This window comes from Rhinolophus ferrumequinum, chromosome 3 (assembly GCF_004115265.2).
Source record: "Rhinolophus ferrumequinum isolate MPI-CBG mRhiFer1 chromosome 3, mRhiFer1_v1.p, whole genome shotgun sequence".
Classification (NCBI taxonomy): domain Eukaryota; kingdom Metazoa; phylum Chordata; class Mammalia; order Chiroptera; family Rhinolophidae; genus Rhinolophus; species Rhinolophus ferrumequinum.
This window is the reverse complement of record NC_046286.1, coordinates 59767448-59790346: the sequence shown is the minus strand read 5'-3', so window position 1 is coordinate 59790346 and position 22899 is coordinate 59767448. Positions and strand designations below refer to the sequence as shown.

At 38.9% G+C, this 22899-nt stretch overlaps 1 protein-coding gene across 2 annotated transcripts in view; it reads right to left on the bottom strand.

Annotated features, from left to right (window-relative positions):
• CRYBG1 (crystallin beta-gamma domain containing 1) overlaps positions 1-22899 on the bottom strand; it is a 175626-nt gene that overhangs the window by 57197 nt on the left and 95530 nt on the right. Inside the window, exon 1 of one of the 2 annotated variants that reach the window (XM_033103012.1) lies at positions 4750-4882. The exons of the other annotated variant lie outside the window; for it this stretch is intronic. Coding sequence (XP_032958903.1) covers positions 4750-4752 — 3 coding nt within the window. The 5' untranslated portion in view covers positions 4753-4882. Of the gene's footprint in view, positions 1-4749; positions 4883-22899 lie in introns of those variants that run through there. 2 annotated transcript variants of the gene reach the window in all.

Below are 22899 nucleotides of genomic sequence, written 5' to 3'. Positions count from 1 at the left end.
TAGATCATAATGTATAGAAGATAATACAGCAGGCTAGAGAGAACACGTTTGGAGCACACTATGTAAAATAGCACTTCACTTTCTATAAACTTATCCTCTTTTATTTTCCTTCATAGCACTTACTGTACTTCATACTTATTACTATACTTTATTGTCTGTCTTTCCTTACAAAATGTTAGCTTCATGAGAACAAGAATGTAGTTTTGTTCACCACTGTGTCCCTAACCCTTCCCCAGTGCATGGTACGGACAGGTACATCGATCATATTTTTCAGAAATCCCTTACTCTCCCACCCATCAACAAATGAGCGCCAGGCGACAGTGTGTAATGCAAGGGCCAAGGGTTTGGGGGCAGAGAATTATTCCTTTAGCCCTCAGTGAACAATTCTCAGACAAGAATAAAGGCCTGTTTCTAGCCTTCTCAAATGAGTCTCCCAAAATCCAGTTTCTGAAATATTCATCTTTTGGATTGTTTTGAGGATCAAATGAGATGTTTGTAAAACACCTGGCACAGTATCTGGGGAATAGACACGGAATGGAAAAAGAAACCTTAAAGCAAAATTAAAAGAAATACATATTCACATTTGAAACTCAGAATATATAAATGAGTACAATGAAAAAAATATAAATTATTCTTTAGTTTTCCATCCCAAAACAGCATTATTACTATTTTTTCTTTCTGACTGCTTTTAGGTCATTACGTAATATCATTTTGTACATGCTGTTTGGTATAGTGTTCTTTTACTGAATTCATGCCAATAAATATATTTCTATGATAATATTGTTCATGTTTGCATTGGATCCCATCATGTCAATGTACCACAATTCCTATAGTTCTTATTTTCAATGAACTGCAGGCAGCAGAAGACATATCTGTAGCTTATCTGTACACATATCTTTAATTATTTTCATACGATATGTTCCTAGTTAGTAATCAAGGGAATGAAAAGGCAAACCACAATGAGATATCTTTACACTCTCACCAGGTTGGAAAATAATTTAAAAGAACAATAATTCCAAATAGTAGAGAGGCTGTGGAGCAGTAGAAATTGTCAGATGCTGGTGATTGAAATGTAAATTGTACCACTACTTTGGAAAATACTGTAGCGTCATCTAACAACTGAAAATACGCAGATCCTATGAGCAAGCAATTCCTCTCCTCAGTGTAATCCCTAAAGCAGCAGTTCTCAAAATTCTGGTTTCAGAACCCCATGACACTCTTAAAAATTAAGGACCCCAAGAGCTTTGCTTATGTAGGTTATATTTATCAACACATATCAGGATAGAAATTAAAACTGAGCAATTTTTAAAGTTCAACAATACTCAAGATACCTTCTATTAATCATCGAACAAGACATCATTGCATATCATGTTGCCTCTGGCTCTCCACTATACATCCACGAGAGCATGAAAGTGAAAGGCAAATAATATCTTAGCAGTATTATGAAAATTGTTCTGACATTATGGACACCCCTGAAAGCCTCTGGAACACCCAACAGTCCCCAGACCTCACTTTGAGAACTGCTGTTCTCAGAAAGCTCATAAACATTGTTCCAGAGCCTATGTTCCTAGCAACGCTGCTTGTAATAGCCCCCAAGAAAAAACAGACCCAGATGCCATGACCAATAAAATAAATACGTTAACTGTGGTGCATTCATAAAATAGAATATAGAAGTAGAAATGAGTGAACTGCAGTTGAACACAATCCACGGATGAATTTTTTTAAACATAAAGTTGATCAAAAGAATCCAGACACAAATGAGAACATACAATACAATTCCATTTATATGAAATTCAAGAACAAGACAATTAATTTGCATTGTCTTGGGATATATTCATAGGTGGTAAAACTATACAGAAAAGAAAGATATAATGACCATAACAGTTAAGATAGTGCTTATGTCTTATGGTGCAGATCCTGTCTTTAAATTTTTTATATTTTGTTCACCATGGTTTTTTTTCATTGAGTGTTATTTTAAAAAATATTGCAATAAAATATTGATTATCTGTGTTACTGAGGTTTTGGGCACCCCCTTAATCTGTGCTCCTGAGGCAAGTGCCACACTCGTATCACCCTAGTACTGGCTGTGGTGGTGAGGGAGGAGTAGGGGGTGTGATCAGAAAGAGACCCCCAGGGAACCCCAAAGGGACATAAGAGGTGACAGCAATATGCTATTTTTTGACCTGTGCCTAGTTTATGCAGGTGCTTGCTTCATAATTATTCATTATACCTTACATTTATATTTTATATACTTTTCTGAGGCATGCTGCATTTTACAATAAAGCATTTCTTTGCTTTCTAATGGCACTAAACATCTTTTACATACTTATTTTTCCTCTTTTATTTTTCCTCTTTTGTGTGTATTCAGCTAACATTTCTTAAGAACCTACCATGTGCCAGGGACCTCATAATAGTCCTATAAGGTGGTAAATGCCATCCTCATTTTACATTTGATAAAACTGCAGTGTGAAAAGTGATTTGCCCAAGGTCATTCACAGGGACTAGAAGAGGCATAGTAATATTTGTGCCATTCTTCTTCCATTTCCTCTCTTCCTTTTGGCTGCATTTGACACTCTTCACTCTCTCTCTTTCTCTCTCTCTCTCTCTCTCTCTCTCTCTCTCTCTCTCTCTCTCTCTCTTGCTGTCTCTCTCTCTCTCTGTCTCTGTCACACACACACACACACACACACTCAGAGAGAAAGGAAGTAGGTTACCTCAGACACAGAAAGAGTCTAGAAGCAAACAGTGCTGCAAAGGAAGGTGGGAAGAGGAGAAGCAGATGCAGGGACTGGAAATGGATGGTGGAGACCAGGAAGTAGGGGCTGGGAGGGGCAGCTCCAAGAAAGCCCAGAGAACAGCATCAGAACTAACAAACTGGGAAGAAATTCACACTTCAACTCACGGGGGCCCATAAAATTGTGGGTTCTCATTCAGTGTCTAATTTCTTTTTCCAATCCCTGGGTCTGGCCCTCCACTCACTTCCTTCCTGCCCTCAGAAAGATCCACTTGATTTCCCCTCCCACGGAATTGGGTCTTATTTTTCCCTCCTCCACTAGACTGTCCTGGGGGGGCTGGGACCCTGTGTGTGCTGGAGATGGGGAGTCTGTGAGAAAGTGGCTGCTCCTTCACTTTTGCAAAGTAAACCATTTCATCACTTCTCACCACTCTTCCTGGCAGGCAGCATGAGCCTCAGACGCTTTCTCTCTGCCTCGGCATGCACGTTTGGATTGCATTTTGCAAACACTGCTCCTGTACAGGCTTGAGGTAGACAAGTCTGTGCACCCAGGATGAGTGCTGCCCTAGTTACGATTGTGCCTGGAGACACAGACAGCAGGTTCCTGCCCATTTCAACATTTGAATTAAAACGAAAATGCCGTCTCACTAGCCACTACACTATTACTACCTGCAGTGCCATCCCTGCACCTTTACCTCATATTGCAGGGAAACGCAAGGGAGAGACAACCTTCAAAATTATCAGCCTGGCCAATATACTCCCTCTGCAACTCTCCCCACCCTATTCCAAGCTTACTTAGCAATGCACATAGGCTATAGTTAAATTAACCTAATTAGTACATTTTTTAGATATTTACAATGAAGCCTTAATAAAATGGTTGACCAAAATATCAGTAATTTCACTTATTCAATGTACAATGCTTTTTGAAGGCTCATGGTCATAATGCTCTTAAACCTAAATGTTTCCTTTCTTTTTTTAATTTGGCAAATCATTTTAAAAAGGCATTTCGTGTAAAAACACAAGGTACTAGTTCTGTTAAGATTTCTAAGGGAAGATTGGGAGCTCATATCTTCGTGTAAAGACTATTTGTCAGTGTAGTTATTAAGCCATTGCGTCTAAAATATCAAAGAGTGGGGGAAAGTGTTAAGTATGAACAAAGAAAACAATGGCAATAACACCCAACATTTTCTCGGGCTTTATATTTATGCCTCCATGATCAAACTAGTGAGCAAAGTTTAATAGACCTTATAAACGTCTTTTTCTTAAAAGTTTACAAGATTGCTTTTTTCTCATAAATTATTTTAAGCCATAGCACCTCTCCAATGGTAGGGTTGTAAGAAGCTGAATCTGTCCCATAAATTTCTGTGTCCTAATAAAATCTCGTTTGTGGAAAGTATGTGCAATACATAATAACTTGTTATAGGGACAACGCCCACTGGAGAACCCATTTGAAAGATAACCTACATTTTAAAAGAATGTGTAATAAAGCTCTACCTTCTCTTGACCATGAAGAAAAATAAAGATCATTCGTTACTCTCAACAGTATTTCCCAACTAGTTTCCTCCAAGGGGTTAGCATCCATTTGCCCTTGACATTTGGAAAAGGGGTGGGGAGAAAAGATTTTGTTTTTTCAACTCAAGGGAAAAAAAGGATTAACAAGTTCTTTATAGTGCACTCAACAAGAAATCTAAAGAACTGATATGGTAAGAAAGGCTGCTGGAACTAACTCAAATATATTTAATAAGAGTAGCTTGTCGAGGGTTACATGCAGTATTTTAAACATCACACACTAGGCATTTTCATTTCTATGTCATGCCAAAGTCTCCCAGGGTAATCAGCCCCCCGTTATATCCCTTTTACATACAATCACTTACAATTTTTAAGCACAGAGAATATTCCAGCTCTAGACAATAAACACACAGTGAAGTTAATGGATGTCATTAATAATAATACCAGATAAGTTCAAAACAGTGTTACTTAATAAAGAGACGACAAAACTCCAGTTAGTTTCTTACCATAATGTTGCTTCCTGTTTGCTTTCTAGAGAAACACCAAGTGAATATGAGGAGTAAAGTGTAGCTCTGTAGGCATTACCAATATCAGTCTTCTTACTTCTCAAAATAGCCCCATCCAGTCCTCCTCCTTCCAGCCTATCCTGTTTAACTCTGAGCAGCTCACCTTCTGGCACCGCTGCTCTCTCCCAGGCTGAGCTGAATGACAGATACTGACTGTTTATGTGAAAAGCACATTTAATAAGGGTGTGTTTGATTCAAGAGTTGAAAGGGTTAAAGAGGTGCGCCCTTCTTTGGGTGTGACACTGAACCAAAATTGCTAAAAAGACAACAGAGGAAGGTGGGGAAAGTTGCCCTGCATGCATTAAGTTATACGGGAAACCTGATTGTAGGAGATAGGAAGTAGAGAAGAAGGGTAGTTTAGCTTTAATTTTCTTTTTCTGGTTAACAAGGTCAACTTTTTTAATGCTGAGTTTTTGGTATGTCTTGTTTTAATTCCAGCTTTTATCGACTAATGCTTTTTTAAAAAGATATAAAGTATATCCCATCAGCCACATACCATGTAACATTACAAAAAATGTAAGCGTGCGACATAATAATTAAAAAGGCAAAAATTATGTCCATTTCATTAAACCCAAATACTTGATAACTGTATTTATTAATAAATATAATTCAGTAACTACTATAACAGTTGCTCCAGTAGATTCTAGTTGTATCAGTCTTATCAGAAGTTTTCAGTATTTGATAACAAGTTTCATTCTTCAACGAAATAGTCACAATACCATGAGACCAATCAATTACCTACGTCTTTATTATTAGGTGACATAAATCAGAAAAAAACATGCTCTCCTAGTTTTTTCATCAAGACCATCAGTATTAGAAACATTTATTAAGCATCTGCTGGCTCCTGTGTAAGCCTGTACTGACGACGGTGAGGGTGTATGTGAGGTGCTATTCTCTTTTCTATTTTTATTTTTAGCTTAAATTATGGTAAAAAGCATATGACATAAAATTTACCATCTTATCCATTTTTAAGTGGACAATTCAATAGTGTTAACTATATTCATGTTTTTGTGCTGCAGATCTCTCGAACTTTTTCATCTTGCCAAACTGAAACTATACCTATTGGACAACAGCTCCCCATTTCCCCTTCTCTGTAGCCCCTGAAAACCACCATTCTCCTTTCTGTCTCCACGAATGGGACTACTTTAGGTACCTCATGTAAGTGGAAACATACAACGTTTGTCTTTTTGTGACTAGAGTAGTTCACTGAGCCTAATGTCCTCAAGATTTGTCCGTGTTGTAGCATAAGACGAGATTTCCTCCTTTTTAAAGGTTGTGTAATATTCTATTGTACGTATATACCACATTTTCTGTATCTATGCATCTGTTCATGTACGTTTGGGTTGTTTCCACTTCTTGGCTATTGTAAATAATGCTGCAATGAACATGGGTATGCAAAGATCTCTTCAAAATCTTGCCTTTAATGCTTTTGGATATATACCCAGAAGTGGAACTGCTGGATCAAATAGTAGTTATATCTTTAATTTTTTGAGGAATCTTCATGCTGTTTTCCATAGTAGCTGTACCATTTTGCATTCTCATCAATAGTGCACAAAGGTTCCAATTTCTCCACTTCTTCACTGACACTTGTTATATTTAGTTTTTTGATAGTGCATTTTAATGGGTGTGAGGTAGTAGCTCGTTGTGGTTTTGATTTGATTTCTCTAATGACTGGTGATGTTGAGCATGTTTTCATATTTTTGTTGGCCATTTGTATATTTTCTTTGGAAAAATGTCTATTCACGCCCTATGCCCATTTTTAAAAATCAGATTACTTGTTTCTTTTGTTATTGAGTAAGAGTGCTATTCATAAGAAAAGTTATAAGAAGTAGATGGCTATACCTATCTTAAAAATATATTAAAAATTTCTCTAGCTTTGGCAAGAAACAATTCACTTTCTCCTGGTCTAAACTCAGCTGTAATTTCCTCTGTGATTCTCTATGTAAAAAGGTATATTGTGAATAGATTGAGAGTTAAAATCTCCTAAAAAACAAAACCAAAACAAACACAAAAAAACCCTACTTATCTTAAATAGTCACTTAAAAATATAGAAAGGTTTATTTATGATAAAACTCAATGGTCATTTGCCAATCATAAGTGTACTTACAGAATGTCACACTCCTGACTACACGAGGGCTCCATCATTCATTCATTCAACAAGAATTTATCGATTGCCAGCTCAATGTCAGTTTCTGTAGATTCAGGGATTAAAAGACAGTCTCCGCCATCAGGGAACTCACAGTTTGGGATAAAAGGGAAGGAAAGAGGACAGGTGTGTGAAGACAGTGCACGGTGATGTTATTGTTTAGAGAAATGCATAGGGTGCAGCAGGCATATGACGGTACCTACCATTTACAGATGGCCCATGTAGAAAAAGGAGTGCTTTATCGAAGCGGTGGCATTGTAATTAATATGTAAAATGCATGTATCCTAGCTCTGGGATTTTTTGTTCTTCGTTTCTTTCTTCCTAAAGAAGTATTATGGCTGGTAGCAGATACAACGCTTATAATCTAATATTAATCAGTTCTGTGGCAATCACTTAAATTAAAAACATTTATTACTTGATAACATAATCTGAAAATAAGAATTCTTCTACTGACCCTACCTGAACAGAAAAAAACCATGAAACAATATCTTCTATGTATTCACTATGTGAGGGATAGAGAATATAAGGCTTAGTTTGACTTCTAGAAGCTTATAGACTTGTCTATAAAACAACCAATGTGCAGGCAGGCATATAATTAAATGCTAAAATGTGTAGAAGAGATAGTTGTAATGCTTTAAGAGTTCAAAGAATAAGAGATCAGCGAGGGTGTGCCAGAAGACTGCAGGAAAGCCATAGGACGAGAGAGATTTAATGAGACAAGAGTTACGGAGTGGTATTTCAGGTGAGGGGATCGGCATAAAGAAAGGTACTACAGTGACAACAGGCACAAGGGGCTCCCTGGAGTGATGGGACGTGATGAAGGGCAGTGGAGTAAGTCAATGGGAGGTTAAATCAATAAGATGAATCTAGTCTGGGGAGGGCCCTGCAAGGCAAGTCAAGAAGCCCAGGTGTGATGTCATGGGAAACGTGAGATCCTTGTAGGTTTCTGAGCAGGGAAGCGACATGATTCAAAGCAGTGCTGGAGGAAGACAAGCCGATTGTGGAAATAGAAGAAAAGAAAGGACTGAGGAAAAGCAGACAGGACTTTGCGAATGCTGAATCCAAAGACCTCCACGATTCAGTCTCAAAGCCTCGGAGAACACTGGGGAGCGCCATCGCAGGGTCAGAAGTCTGGCTTAGATCATGTTGAACTTGGGGGACAGTTAATACCTCCAAATGGAAATGTCCACAAAGCCTGCAGTGTGGACCTAGAACCCATTTTCATTCTCAAAGCTATACATCTATACTTTATCTAAACTCTAAACCAGTCACATATTAGATCACAATTTGGTGGGAAAAATATAAGTGACCATTTATAACTGGCATCGTTGGCTCTATTATAGGGCATGAAGTGCTATGATTCCCTGTAAAACAGACAAAAGACACATTTATTTGCGTCAGCCTCCATCAGCATTTTCCGGATTTTGATCAGGAGTCAGTCCTTCCGCTTGCAGCCTCTCCACAGGTGGTTCATGCTTAGCCACCTTTGTAGTAACAAGTTCACTACTAAGCATATGTAATAACTACTCTGACATGACCTATGGGCATTACTCATTTTGTTTAAATAAACTGTTTAAAAAAAAAGGTTACACTTTGTGATTATCATAATAAATAAAATAAAAATAGCAAGCCTGTACTTTTGTTTTTAAACAAACCAATGAAATCCTCTTGCAAGAGGAGACTTCATTAAATTCACATCAGACAGAAGTGAGAGGAAGAGCTGCCAGTTTCATTTATTTTCCAGGCTCACTCAAGGTATTGTACTATTTCATCAGCACACATTTTTTTTAAGTACAAATTGGAAAATGGGCATGTGCTCTGCTCGCCACTAGCAACAGGATTTTCACAGGGTGTGGGGAAAGGCACGAGAATTTGGCATACATTCTCCTTCCCACTGCCTCAGCCAAGTTCCCCAAGGGTCATTCCAGTTTCCAGAACTTTCATCACACACTCATTCTTTCTCTACCTGTGTGAATGCATACTCTGGAGCAGGAAGGCAGGGACGGGGTGACAAATTCCTGCCCCTGACTCTGTGACTGGGAGTCTGCAGGGCACGGAGGTGGGGCTAGCTGCAAAAGAAAGCAGAATTGCCAACACCTGACTTTCCTCCCACATTCGTTGGCCCTGCCCTTCCATATCACATTGGAAAAAATTCATATAAACATATTTCAGCTACTAGTCACCGACAAGGTGAATATAGATAAATGTGGAGCATGTGTTTATAGCGCCCAACACATCTTCCCAAACATTGCAAATAGTCAATGTTAGAACTTTAAAAATTTCCAAAAGAAATCGTCTTCAAATTGCCATTCTTTGATTTTTTTTTGTCTACTCACCCTGTTCTTACATTAGGTTTCAACTAGTTCCTCTTTTATAAACTCCCACCCCACCCCCACCCTGTGAGATGTTCCCCTCATAAACTAAACTGCAGAATCTTCTTTCTGCCCTTATTCGTTTAGCAATCCTCAGTCCAGGCACCAATCTGGTTTAAAGATGGTTCTGTCACAGCTGATGTTCCCCCAAAGCTCATGCTCTTATAGGGGAGACAGCCTCCATTCACACCAGGGTGAGCTAGGGATTCTCCTGGCTGTTTTGAGAAACTGATAGTATTACATTACACCACCCCCACTTTATGGATCTATTTGACTAAAAGGCTGGGTGGAATTCTGAGAGGGAAATGACAACTATAATTTGAGCTCATTAGATTAAGGACTCCCTGTGACTGGCTTTTCATGGCCTGCTGGAGGCATTAGTCTCTCCACAGAAGATAAAATCTTCCCATAGTTCTTTACATGTTCCTCAGTCTGTGCACTGTTTAGACAGTTAGCCTGTTTCCCCAGCTATTAATTAACAAATTCAACTGTGTCACTTACATAGGATAATTCTGTGTTCTTGTTTCTAGCCTGAATAAAATGAACTGAAACCTACTCTAAACAACATCAACTGCAACAAACTAAAATATTTACAAATTATTGTTTTCAATCTAAAAAAAAAGAGAGAGAGGGAATTATATAGTCTTCATAGATATTATTTAAAGCTTTTTATATTTAAAACAATAATTAATTTGAAGATTTTCCCTACAGTTTTGAAGCAATTTGCGGTCTTGTGACACAGTCAAATAAAAAACATGCTATTAAGATCATTCCGCCCAAAATATTTGGGGTAGGAAGAATTCTAAGGTGGCTCCCCAAAATCCCTGCCCCTTGGTGTACCAGCACTGTGCATCCACTCCCTTTGAGTGTGGGCATGACCTGCGAACATGATGGTGTCACTCCCATGATTAGGTACATTACAAGGCAACGGTGAAGGGATTTTTGCAGATGCAATTAGTTCCCGAATGAGCTGATTCTGAGTTATCAAGAGGGAGAGTATATCCTAGGTAGACCTGACGCAATCAGGCGAGCCCTTTGAAACAGGTCAGAGACTTGAAGCATCAAACAGTGTCTTAAAGAAGCAAGTTGCCATGAATTCTACAGCTGCAAGGAAATGGATTCTGCCAAAAACCCCATGAACTTGGAAGAGAACCTGAGCCTTAGATGAAACTATAGTCCTAGTCAACATCTTGATTGCAGGTTGTGAGACCCTAAGCAGAGAACCCAGCAGAGTGGCGCCCTACTCCAGGATGACGGACAGGTGGTCTGAAGGGCAAGGAGGGAGCAGATACGAAGACAGCAGATGGAAGGAAAGGGCTGTGCTGAGAGGACATGGTCAGCCTGCAGCAACCCGACAGGGAGGGATCCCGGAGAACCAATGCCTGCCTCAGCTCTCTTCCTCTCTCTGATCTACTTCTAAGACTCCCTTTTGATTGATCCATCAGGAAGCCGGAGGCCAAAGCAAGACACAGAGCAGGATGGAGAAGGGTAGAGAGTGACTCAGGACTAAAAGGAGGGTCTCCAGCAGAGAAGGTAAAGGATCTGGAGGGGCCACAGTGAGCTGGGCCTCTGCCTCTTGCTATTTCTGAAGGAGATGCAGATGAGCTTAGAGAAAGGAAGGGTTGGAGGCTTCATCACCATAAAGATCAGCATGCAGTATTGCAGACATATGAGTCACGATTTAATTCGACTGTCTGGTAAATAGGATTATCAGCTGGAGAGATTTTGTAATTATTCTCTTCATAAATTCAGTTTGTCAGAGGGACAGAGTTCTAGGCTACACTTTCACCTCTGTGGTAGCAGTCAAATTTCTTTTAATACCCAAATCCTCTTGATAACTCCAGAATGCAGTGAGCAATCCTAGCGTGGCCGCAGGGTCAGCCAGGCCCTTCCATGGCCTGCACCACCTTCAGCGGCCATACTTCGCCTAATCAGAACCACCAGACTGCAGGCCTGATGAGCTTTATACCTTTATACGTCTCTTAGGTCCTGGCAATCAGTTCTGCAATTATGTCTTCCCGGACATCATGCCACTGGGAAAACGGACTGTATTTCATTTCTAGCCAAAAAAAAAAAAAAAAAAAAAAAAAAGTGATGACCCCTGCCTTACTCTGTATACAAAAAATAACTCAAATGGATCAAAGATCTAAATGTTAAATGTAAGATCTAAGACTGTAAAACTCTTACTAAGAGAAAGCATAGGTGAAAATCTTTGTGACTTTGGATTTGGCAATGGTTTCTTATAACATGTAAAGTACAAGGAACTCGCCCTCCCCAAAAATAGATAAATTTGACTTCATCAAAAGTAACAGCTTTTGTGCTTCTAAGAACACTATCAAGAAAGTGAAAAGACAACCCACAGATTGCAAGAAAATATTTGCAAATCATGTATCTGATGTGGGTCTAGTGTCCAGAGCTCTTACAATTCAACAATAAAATTACAAATAACCCAATATAAAAATGGGCAAAGGACTTAAATAAACATTTCTCCAAAGAAGATACATAAATGGCCAGTAAGCATATGAAAAGATGCTCAACATCATTGATCATGAGGGAAATGCAAACCGAACCACAGTGAGACACCACTTCACACTCACTAGAATGGCTATCCTCAAAACGATGTCAATAAATGTTGGCAAGGATATGGATAAGTTAGAACCCTTATACATTGCTGGTGGGATTGTAAAAAGTGCAGCCACTTTGGAAAACAGTTTGGTAGTTCCTCAAAAGGTTAAACATAGAGTTACCACATGACTCAGCAATTGTACTCTTAGGTATATATCCAAGAGAATAGGAAACATATGTCCACACAAAAGCTTGTACATGAATGTTCACAGCAACATTTTTCTAATAGCCAAAAAGTGGAAACAACCCAATGTTCATTGACTGATGAATAGATAAACTATATGTGGCGTATTCACACAGCAGAATATTATTTGGCAATAAAAAGGAATGAAGCACTGATGCACGCTACAGCATGGAAGAACCTTGAGAACATTATGTAAAGTGAAATAAGTCAGTAACAAAAGACCACATACTGTGTGATTCCATGTAGAGCATTATATCCAGAATGGACAAATCCATAGAGACAAGAAGCAGATTCATGGTTGCTGGGGACTGGGGAAAAGAGGGAATGGGGAGTGTCTATGGGGTTTCTTTTAGCAGTAATGAAAATGTTCTGGAATTAGATAGTGGTGATGATTGTATAACCTTGGAAATACACTAAAAAACACAGAACCAGTATAGACTTTAAAAGAGTGAGTTTTATGGTATGGGGGTGATTTCTCCATTTTTAAAAATGGATGATGGACAATAATAAAGTGAGACTATTTCTGGTCTCCTTATTGCACCAGCTCTAGGAAACTAATGAAAGTAAAAAAAAATCTGAACTTGTGAAAAAAGTTATGGGGCCCTGGAACAATACTACGGCCAAATCTATTAAAGCACCATGTGAGTCTTTTTCAGTTGTTCTAGGGCAATTGTAGACAGGGAACTGGAAAGAAGGGAGGGTGGGAATTAAGGTCCAGGAGTGCCTCCTACAAACTAGGAGCTTTGGCAGAGTCTGAGGTCTCTAATAGGGGCTGGGGGACAGCATTCAACTCAAGCCTCACATTCCTGAGGGGCCTCAGACACAAACTTGGACAGTATTTCTAAATGCCGTTTAAGACCCAGGTACACTGAGACAATTACAGGAATTTTTGTTCCTTGTAAAACTACATCTCATGAAATATAAACTATCACTTTTAGTATAAATCTTTCTTACAAATTACAGAATTATATTGCATTATATTTGTGCATGCTAAGAACACTAATTTGTTAAAAGAAAACATTTAGAATGTATCATTCTTTTTATAGCGCTATTTTGGCATTTGGTCATTGCTTTTGTTCTAATATAGTAGAACTTGCTAAAATGGAAGTGATCTAAGCCTCTCTTCATTTCTAAGAAGACCTGATTATATTTAATCCCCAAAACTACCCTCAGAGGTAAATATTATTGTTCCATTTTATAAATGAGAAGAGTAAGGATCAGCAAGGTTCAAGTTATTAACCTGTTTTACAAAGTTATTAAGTGATACAACTGGGGTTTGAATCCAGGTCTATTTAATACCAAACTCGTGGTGCTACTTTTACATGCTAACTAAAGAAAAAGAAGGTGGACATGTATGTTTCTCTCCTTTTACAAGCACCACAGCACCCTCTATGCCCAGGTCCTAGGTACCACATGGTGGCCTTACAGCCAGGCCGCTGAAACGCTTCCCCAAAGCTCTGCAGCTCATGCAAATGTGTCAGGACTACTTTGAAGAAGAATATACAACTGAGAAACTTCAATCAAGGCCTGCATTTGCCAGGAAATATAGAAATATCTTTGCAGACCTTCCCTGCCTCCTTTAAAGAGAGAACCACCCACTAAATAGAGCAGAAAGGCCACCTCAGTTTGCTTGCTAAGCTAGAGCATAGCTCAATATCTATGCTGGATGGATCTTCCAGGATCTGGAGTACCTGAAGTAAAGAGACTTCGGCTAGCGTCGTGGAGGAAAGAAAGTAAAGAAGGAATAGAAAGGGCCAAATCTGCCTGGATGCATGACACAAGAATGCAAAAGTCCAAATGCATGATCCTCATTTTCCAGAGGAAGAAACTAGAGGTAAGTAAGAGTAACTTTTCCAAAGCCACATGGCAAGTAGACCTGGCAAGAATTCATCCCAGGTCTGCCTGACTCCCGAGGGGATGCCCCTCCCCCTATCATAGCATGTGAGGCAACATCATGCAGTGGTCAGGAGCACACATGTAGCTTAGCTACACAGGTTCAAGTCCCAACTCGGACACTTAGTTGTGAGTGACCTTGAGCAAACTGAGAGATGTGTATTCCATAGCGTTCTCATCTGGAAATACAGCAGTTATAATTTTGTCTACCTCCCAGAGTTGTTATAAGGATTGAACCCTCCTGGTGAACATGTGGAGATGCTAGGAGAATAGCAGGCTTGGAGAGGGCATGGAAGCTCCTTGTCCCTTTCCCCACACCTTGCCCTACAGCTGTTCTTGAGTTATAACCGTTTGTAACAAACTGGTAATCTAATTGATCCTGAATTGGGAAAAAAAAACTGAAAATGAATAAAGTATCATTGGAATCAGAGTATGAGAAAATAAAGGACTCCACTCTTGATGACTGGAAGAATATTCAAGGGTCCGACCCTTGGGAAGATCCTGACTTCCTCCAGGGACGAAATCCAGAAATCCTTAAGACTAAGAAACTTGACTATGCTGATTTTTTAAAAATAAATATTTTCATCAACTATGATTCCCACTACACACTCCTATCCAGTGGGGAGAGAATTCCAGATGTGCAGAAGCCTGGATATGAGAAATGTGCTGGCAGATAATCTTGAGAAAAAAGAGAAAAGGCCAAGTGCAGGTCTCTATACTTCTCAACTCTTCCATTTGCAAATGAAAATAACAGCATTGACCACATATATTTTATACCTCTTAATAAAAATGTGAATATTGCTAAAAAATGTTGGTTTTGTTTGTTTTTTAAAAAGGACTAAACAATACCTGGACTAGAACAGTGCCTGGCATATAATAAATGTTATATAAGAGTTTGCTATTATTGTTTTATGTAATTTCTGCAAATCAAACAGTACAAGATAATGAGCAAGGGTTGTAAAAATATCTACATGTATATATATGTAAAATGAAATGCTTTCTGCTCAGTTTCAGCTAAGCCTGCAAATCTGAGAATAAACCCACAGATACTAAGTACCTGCACATTCCAAAGTGAGGCGCTGGACCACCACCTATGCTAGGACTTCCAAAAGTGATGTCTCAAAGCCAATATAAGAAAATTTGAAGTTAAAGGAGCTGAGAAAGAGATATCATTTGGAGAAGGCTGCTGGCGGGTGGGATTTTTCTTCCCCAGTCTCACTTCCTCCCATGAAAGAGAGAACACAGGGGCTTCCCCTCTTCTCAAGCCTAGTGAGAAGCATTTAGGGGGACTAATGGAGAGCTTCACGTGTGTCCCTTGGAAGTTGGGGGACATAAAGGACAAGTGTCGGATTCACGCTTGATCTAAAGCAAGGGACTGAGATTATTAGGTTGAGGCAAAGAGAAAGGGGAAGGCATTGGTACTTCAACCGGGGCAAAGAATGTGATAGAGTTTTCCGTGGAACAGATGTGGACCCTGCTGGAGAAAGCCAATCTGGAGCAGTCTTGAAAGAGACTCTGGCGAAGAATGGGGACATTATAGAGGAGGGACAGTGGGACTCTAATAAGGTCTGTGTGAGGTGAACTCAATTGCCTGAGGGCTAAGGGTAAAGTTATGAACTGTTAGCCCAAGGCATTGGCCATCCCTGAAATTACAATGAGATAAATGTCCAACAAAGGAGCCTTAGAGAAAAACACAAAAGCCCCTGCAGAGAAGCAGCTATAAATATCCACTTAATCCAGAGAACAGCTTCAACATAAGTACGTGCCCCGTTGTTCCCTGAGGCCCCACTCCTTCTGGGTCTAACCCACAAAAAGTGAGTAGTGTGAGCTGGGACTGAAGGATGCAAGAACGAAATTGGGAAGAGGGAGCAAAACAACAGATGCCAACTATCCCCCTCCCTCATTGCAGGCTGCCCGCTAAAACCCACCCAAATTGGGCAATGTGCACTTGAATGAAATTTAGAGTTTTAATTACTACATTCAGCTAGGCATTTTAATCACTGAAATAAAGCTTTTTACTTTCTAAGAGTGACTGATAACTCCAGGGATGGAAAAGAAATGGCCCATAGAATGTGTTTGAAGGGACAATGATGACAAAGAATAAGGTTATTTTCTGCCTTCAAGTATTGAATTCCACCCCTTCAAAGTTATGTCACTCCCTTAAAATACAGAGAGTGGGGCTGAGTTGGGTTTCAGATTGAGGGGATGACCTGGACATGAGAAATGCACCAATGACAAAAGGATTACCTTCTAGATTACAAGGGGAGGAAGTATGAGATCCATATAGAAAAAAGTGACATCTATACGACACGTTATTGTTAGGCTGCCTCCTTGATTTTTTTTTTTTTTAAGTGGCTCCTCTGTACATTTTGTTCTCCTACCTGCCCTCCCCTTTTTAAAAACTTTTATTTATTATTTAAGTGTGTTTTTGCAGGACCCATCAGCTCCAAGTCAGGTACTTGTTTCAATCTAGTTATGGAAGGCGTGGCTCATAGTCGCCCATGTGGGGATCGAACTGGTGACCTTGTTTTTAAAGCACTGTGCTCTAATCCACTGAGCTAACCGGCCACCCTCCCCTTGCTTTTTGAAAATAGGAAGAAGAGGGTGACCATACAATCATAGAATATGTATAAAACATCATGAAGGCTACCTCCGTTTAAGTGGTGGAAAAGATTTTTGATTAAAGTATATGCTCTATCCAGAGAGCCCATGAGACTTGTGTTCATTCAGTCATTCAAACATGTATTGAGCATCAACTATTATCTAGGCAAGGTTTCTCTTGGCACACATTTATGTCTAATTAGAGGTGCATATTAATTAGAAAAAGCCTCTCTTAACAGTAAGCTGGAAAAGAGGCATGGTTCAAAAGTAAAGCTGTGGTTGGTATTCAAAGTAGGAGGCTTACACGTGATCTATGTTTGGGTAGAAGAACGGTATGTTTGGGTGGAAAATACATCTGATGTGGGCACACTTTCCATTGTTTTGTGCTCTGCCAAACATCAAATTGTCCTTAGCAGATGTGTGAAAAGCACAACCCAAACCTTCAGGCATCGCCCCAAATGGCACTTACTTTCAGCAAAGGATTTCAGAATTCAGCATGTGTATTAGTTTCTAGATTGTAGCTGTCACCAGTCTCAGCCCAAACCATAGTTTAACTGGCTTGTGTGGTTATAAATGTAATTGGACTGACGTTTTAGAAGGAGAGATAGGACAGCTCCATTCTTCTTGACAGGAAAGAAAACACGTTCACACTCATTATTTTCTTTTTCTTTTTTGTGTACCATTATTATTGAGGGGCTCTTCCATGGTGCACAGATCAAACCTAAGAGGGCAGCATGTGAAGGGTTATCCTGAAATCTAAGCCTGAGGGAGAAGTAGAAACCATCGCTATCCCTCCACAGTGTGGCTCACACGGTAGACAGCTACATCCCAGCTCAGGGGCACAGTCCTGGCACGTGTGCTGATGTCGGGCTCCCTGCCAGGGAGAACAGCCATGCCCTCCTCTTTTGTACAAGAACAGGAACCTCTGCTAAGTTTCCCTTGCCCTAAGGGAAAGGAACTGGTTCCTTGGCGCACCCCTTCTAAACGGTCCTGTGTCCTACTCTGGATCAACTGAAGACAGCATGAAAGGAGCTTTTCATGGTTTGAGATCCTTCACACAGGAAGAAAACCCTCACGCCTGTTTCTGATGAGTCCCATAATAAAAAGGTTCCTTCTCAGCTGAGGAACAGAGAGAGACTTCAGGAAAGTCTTGACAGAAAATTGCTCACCAGTATGGCAAGAGTCTGAAGGAAGGGGTGGGAACACAAAAAGAACCATTGTCCACGTCCCTTCCTCTTTTTTACTTTTCTGGTTATTTGGTCACAGCTCAGATCACCGGGGATGACTGAGAGTGAGATGCTTTGCTAGTTTTCTAAAACAAATAAATGAAGCTTAATTTGAGATAATCTGAGGTAATTCATTAACTAGGAGTTGAAGACTAACTTTAATTTGTTGTCTAATATGAAGTAACGTGAATAGGACTAGTCTTAGAAACTGACTCACTGCCTCAGCTGAGCTTGAAATCTTAGTTCCTTGAACTACAACAGAACTTTCCCCAGTAAAAGCCTTTTAAATGACTATTCACTATATACTGAAAGTACGAAGTGAACATAAGATCCACTTCCTTCATTCACTTTTGCCTCTAAACCTCCTCTTCCTGTAATTCAATTTACTGTAGAACAATTCCTCCTTGAAAGGAAGCATGAGCCCCAGACAGACAAAATATAATCATCTTTAGTAAAATGCAAATAGGATAAAACAATGATCAAAACTATGTCATTTTTGTGGCTTTAGAATTATAAGTATTGCAGAAATGGCTGAACTGACCTTAAAGAAAAAATATTGGCCTACATAATTATGCCTACTGCTCTACATGCCTAAATATCTAAATAAATGTCATTTTTCTTGCCTTGTCTAAAAGCACTGTGCTCTAACCAACTAATAATAATAATAATAATAATAATAATAATAATACTTTACCAAATATAATAAGAATACTCACTGCATTTACTTGTGGGGTGTGGTATTCTAAGTGCTTTACATGTAATAAATTCCCTCAATCCCCACAACCCAATGAGGCAGAGGAGTAAACTGAAGCACAGGAACATTTATTAATTAGCCCAAGGTCATACAGCTGTCAAGTAGCAGAACTCGAATTTGACCTTGAGTTGATGTGACTCCAGAATGTATGCTTTTAACCAATTCACCAAACAGTCACTCAGCCTTGTGGTTCTACATAAGAAACTGGTCTCACTTCAAGTCCTTCGTGGGACGTCCCTAAAAAATTCACAGAAGGAATATTGTCCATTAAATCACATCTACAAGCTGACCCATTTTTAATGGTGATTCATAGGGAACGCGAAATGTAATTTCACATACTGAATAACATAATAACCTTAATTCACAATCAATACTTAAAAAGAAAAAAACTCCTCATCAAGTTTCCCATTCGTTATTCATAGATAAATCCATCGCTGCGTCATTCTTTGGTGTCACCGCCACCCGGAAACTTCATCAGAGTCTGACTCAAAGTGTATTTATTCAAAATCCATTTTATAAAATGCTCTTTTGGTGTTAGAACTAACTGACATAATTATGGAACGTCAGAGCTGAAATGGACCTTGGAGTTTATAGAATTGAATTTCCTTAAGTGAGGCTGTCCAAGAAGAACAAATGAGTTGCCCCAGGTCCTAGAACCATTAAGTGGAAGGAGCACCATGAGAACAAGGTGACAGACTTCCCAGGGTCCAGGGCTTTCCTCCACTTTACTATGCTACCTGCCCACCCCATGTGACATTTTTATATAAAGAAGTAGTATGTCCTCATTACCTGGGGCTAAAGACACTTTCCTATGCTCTGCAGAGATATTCCACTGGTTGAATTTTGGAAATATACTTGATCTATTTATTAATAGGTTAAGAAAATTAAGAAAACAGGAACAGATGAGTTAGGTGGTGCTTACCTTTCCTTCACTTAGAGAAGAAGACAGGTTCACATCATAAAATGCTAGGAGCCCATGAAATATGAGTGTTGCAAGTGAAAACTGTATATTACTTTTTATCCTACTTACACTTACATGGATACTCATTGTCTATTGTTCTATCGTATTTCATCACTAATCGTTTGTTCTCAGTGGAAACTGGTCATATCCCTGAAAACCATTAGAAAATGTTGTAAGTTCTGTGAAAGAGAAAACATGTTTCTTTTCAGAATATTAGATCCTTGGCCTCAGGTCCAGTCCATGAGCTCAGGACCTTTGTGGTCTGCCTGCCTCTCAGCTCCCTCTGCCTCTCAGCTCCCTCTGCCTCTCAGCTCCCTCTGCCTCTGAACATATCTATTTGTTCATTCCTTCCAAATCACAGATTTTATCCTATATGTATCTTGAAAACCTTCAGCAACGATCCACTGTCTTCATGACAAAGCCCAAACTTTCAACCCCTAAACAGACGGCACTGTAAATCTTACAAGCCCATTTGCCTCTGTGTACCTACACAAACTGTCTGCTCTAACCAAATTAGTATGACCCCAGTTCCCCAAACACACACAGTATTTACCTGTACCTTTGCCCATGTGACTTCCCCGCCAGGATATCACCTCATCTGTCTGTGCCAGTCAAACTCTGACTCACACGTCAAAGCCCAGCCTGGAGTTCTCCCTGATAATCCAAGCTTACGGAAATCCTTCTCTAAAAACATTTATTACTGGTAACACTGATTTCATATTTGGTGTTCTATTTAAAGTTTTCCATGTACATTTCTCTCGCCTTCCCATCCATTTCATAAGCTCCTTTAGAGCAGGGAACATTTTTTTTACCCTAAAAATATTTCCTCTGTGACTTAAACACATAAAGAACTAAGCGAGTATCAATAGATAATAATTTAATTGCTTTTCCATATTTTCCCCCTTTGTCAATATTCTCCTTGAAGAGCTGGCATTTAAAACGTTTAGGGTGATTTTATTTTAAGAATCTAAAAGCTTATGGAATGTATCTTTATGTAGAGCCTTTTAGTTGTAATTCATGGTTCAATTCAAAGATAACCTGATAAAGTATTTATTAATAGGTTAAGAGAATTAAGGAAACAGGAACAGATGAGCTTAAACTTTTTTGTTTTGTTTTAAAAATCTACCTAAATTTGCCCCAACATGGGTGGCTAACGGGGAACAAGAATATAAATGGAGGCTCACATATCACATGTTTAAATATTTCACAGTTATAAATCAAGCTAACAAACTATTAAAGTATGTTCTAATTTCTTGCCTTTAAAAATACACCTTCAGAATGACCTCAAGCCCAGGTTTTCACCCTTCTCTTCTTCTCCTGTCTCCATTCTACACCACAAGTGGCCTCCCATGTCTGCAAGTTGGCATCCAAGCTTGCACATCCAAGTTCAGAAAACACTCCCTGCCACCTCTCAAGCTGGGGGATATCCACCATGGGAGCAGGGCCTGCCCTCTGACGGATGGCAAAGGGAAGCTCCTTTTAAAAGTGGAGTCACTCTTGCCCAAGTCTAGGGGAAGATACTGAATCTATACTTTTTTACTTCTTACATAAATTCACTCAGAATTTTTAGCTGCATTCAAAATACCAAATGAAAAGTAAAACCTTTATGCCTTTCAAAAATCAGTTATATTGTTAAAAGAACTTTCACCTTCTTAAATGTAAAAGTACATAAAAAGAGAAACATATAGTACAATTATTAAAATTAGCTAGTTACTATACACTGTAACTATTCCTAGTTACCTATCAATATTTTAACAGCAAGACAGTTTATATTAAAAACACGTTGGCAAAGGTGTAACAGTCACAACTGACAACATCTAAATGTATATTTTTTTAAACATGACCACAGATATACTACTTACATTACTTAATGAAGAGCAATACAGTTTCTTTTGTCTTTCTTTTTTGCCCCCAAATTTTCAGTCCTTCTCCATGTTTGCTTCTGAGTCATGTTTAGTTTGGCAAATGTAATAATACTCTCCATCTTTTCTAAGCCTGCAGTGCTCTTATATAGGTATAATCATATATAAACTCCTCATAAATTGGATTTCTCAGTGAATAAGTAAATACAGGTTTATCCCAGTTTATGTAGGAGAAGCCTGTTTCCTGGTTAGTGCAGAAGATGACAACAGCCCAACATGTGTTTTGAAATTTCATGTCCAGAAAATTATCTTATCTACTACAGAAGTAAAAGAAAAATGTCAAGATAGAGGACTCAGTCTTATTCTGGTAATTTTTAGTTAGCAGTCAGAGTAAATAAGGAATCCAAGAAAGAGATGGCAAAACAGAGATTGTCTAGGTCGGCAATTAACATTATTGGAGCACAGGATACTGTTAATAACAATCTCTCTCTCTCTCTCTCTCTCTCTCTCTCTCTCTCTCTCTCTCTCTCTCTCTCTCTCTCTCCCCTTTTTCCTGTTTTCCCCTCTTTTTAAAAATTCTCTTCTGCTGTATCCATCACCTGGTTCTGTCTTCCTTTCAGCCATCTTTCTTCTCTCTTGCTTGTGCTTAAATCTGCCAGCGATGGTCACTTTTGCTGGAAATGTAATCCTCTTCCTGCTACTCCCCTCTTCTGGAATTGACTTTCTTAACAATATTATAACTTACACTTTTAAAGATCATAAGTCCACTGGTGTGGTTTAAGCCTAATACATCCTTGTTTTTCAGTTTTAATTTTAATTTAGCATAATTTTTACACAGTTGCAATCACTGTACAGACAATAAATATGAAAGTACCTGGCCACACTTCACTTGGAAGTTTCTAAAGTAACAAATCATTATTCTGAAAGTGGTAAATAAAGGGAAGGGGGGAATCAGCAGTTATCCTGCCTTTCTTATGAACTATTTTTCAGAGGAACAACATAGCTGATGTGGGAAAGTTCTTCTAATAGAAAAATGTCAGCCAATAAATAAAATAAGTTAATGGATCTAGGTAATAGTGATCAATAGCTACTAAAACAGGTAAAAGGCATTATAAAGATAGGTTACGATGATAATGTCAATCTTTACATAAAAAAGAGAGTTCTACATACTTTGTGATATGATGCAATAGTGTAACGTATAAATAGTGTAACATATAAAGCAAATATATATAAAACACCTCTTGTGAAATATTCTTGCCAAAAATAATCTAATCAAGACCTAACCAGTTTATATTTACCAGTAAGTACTAGGGATGGAGGAAAGTGTTAAGTGATACCATGAGGATAAAACCAATCAAATCCTGAATGTGGAAAATTCTATAGAAAAATAACCTAGTTTCTTCAACAAACAAATGGCAAAGGACAAAAAAGAGGGAAGATTTAAAAAGGCTCATGAGACATACTAA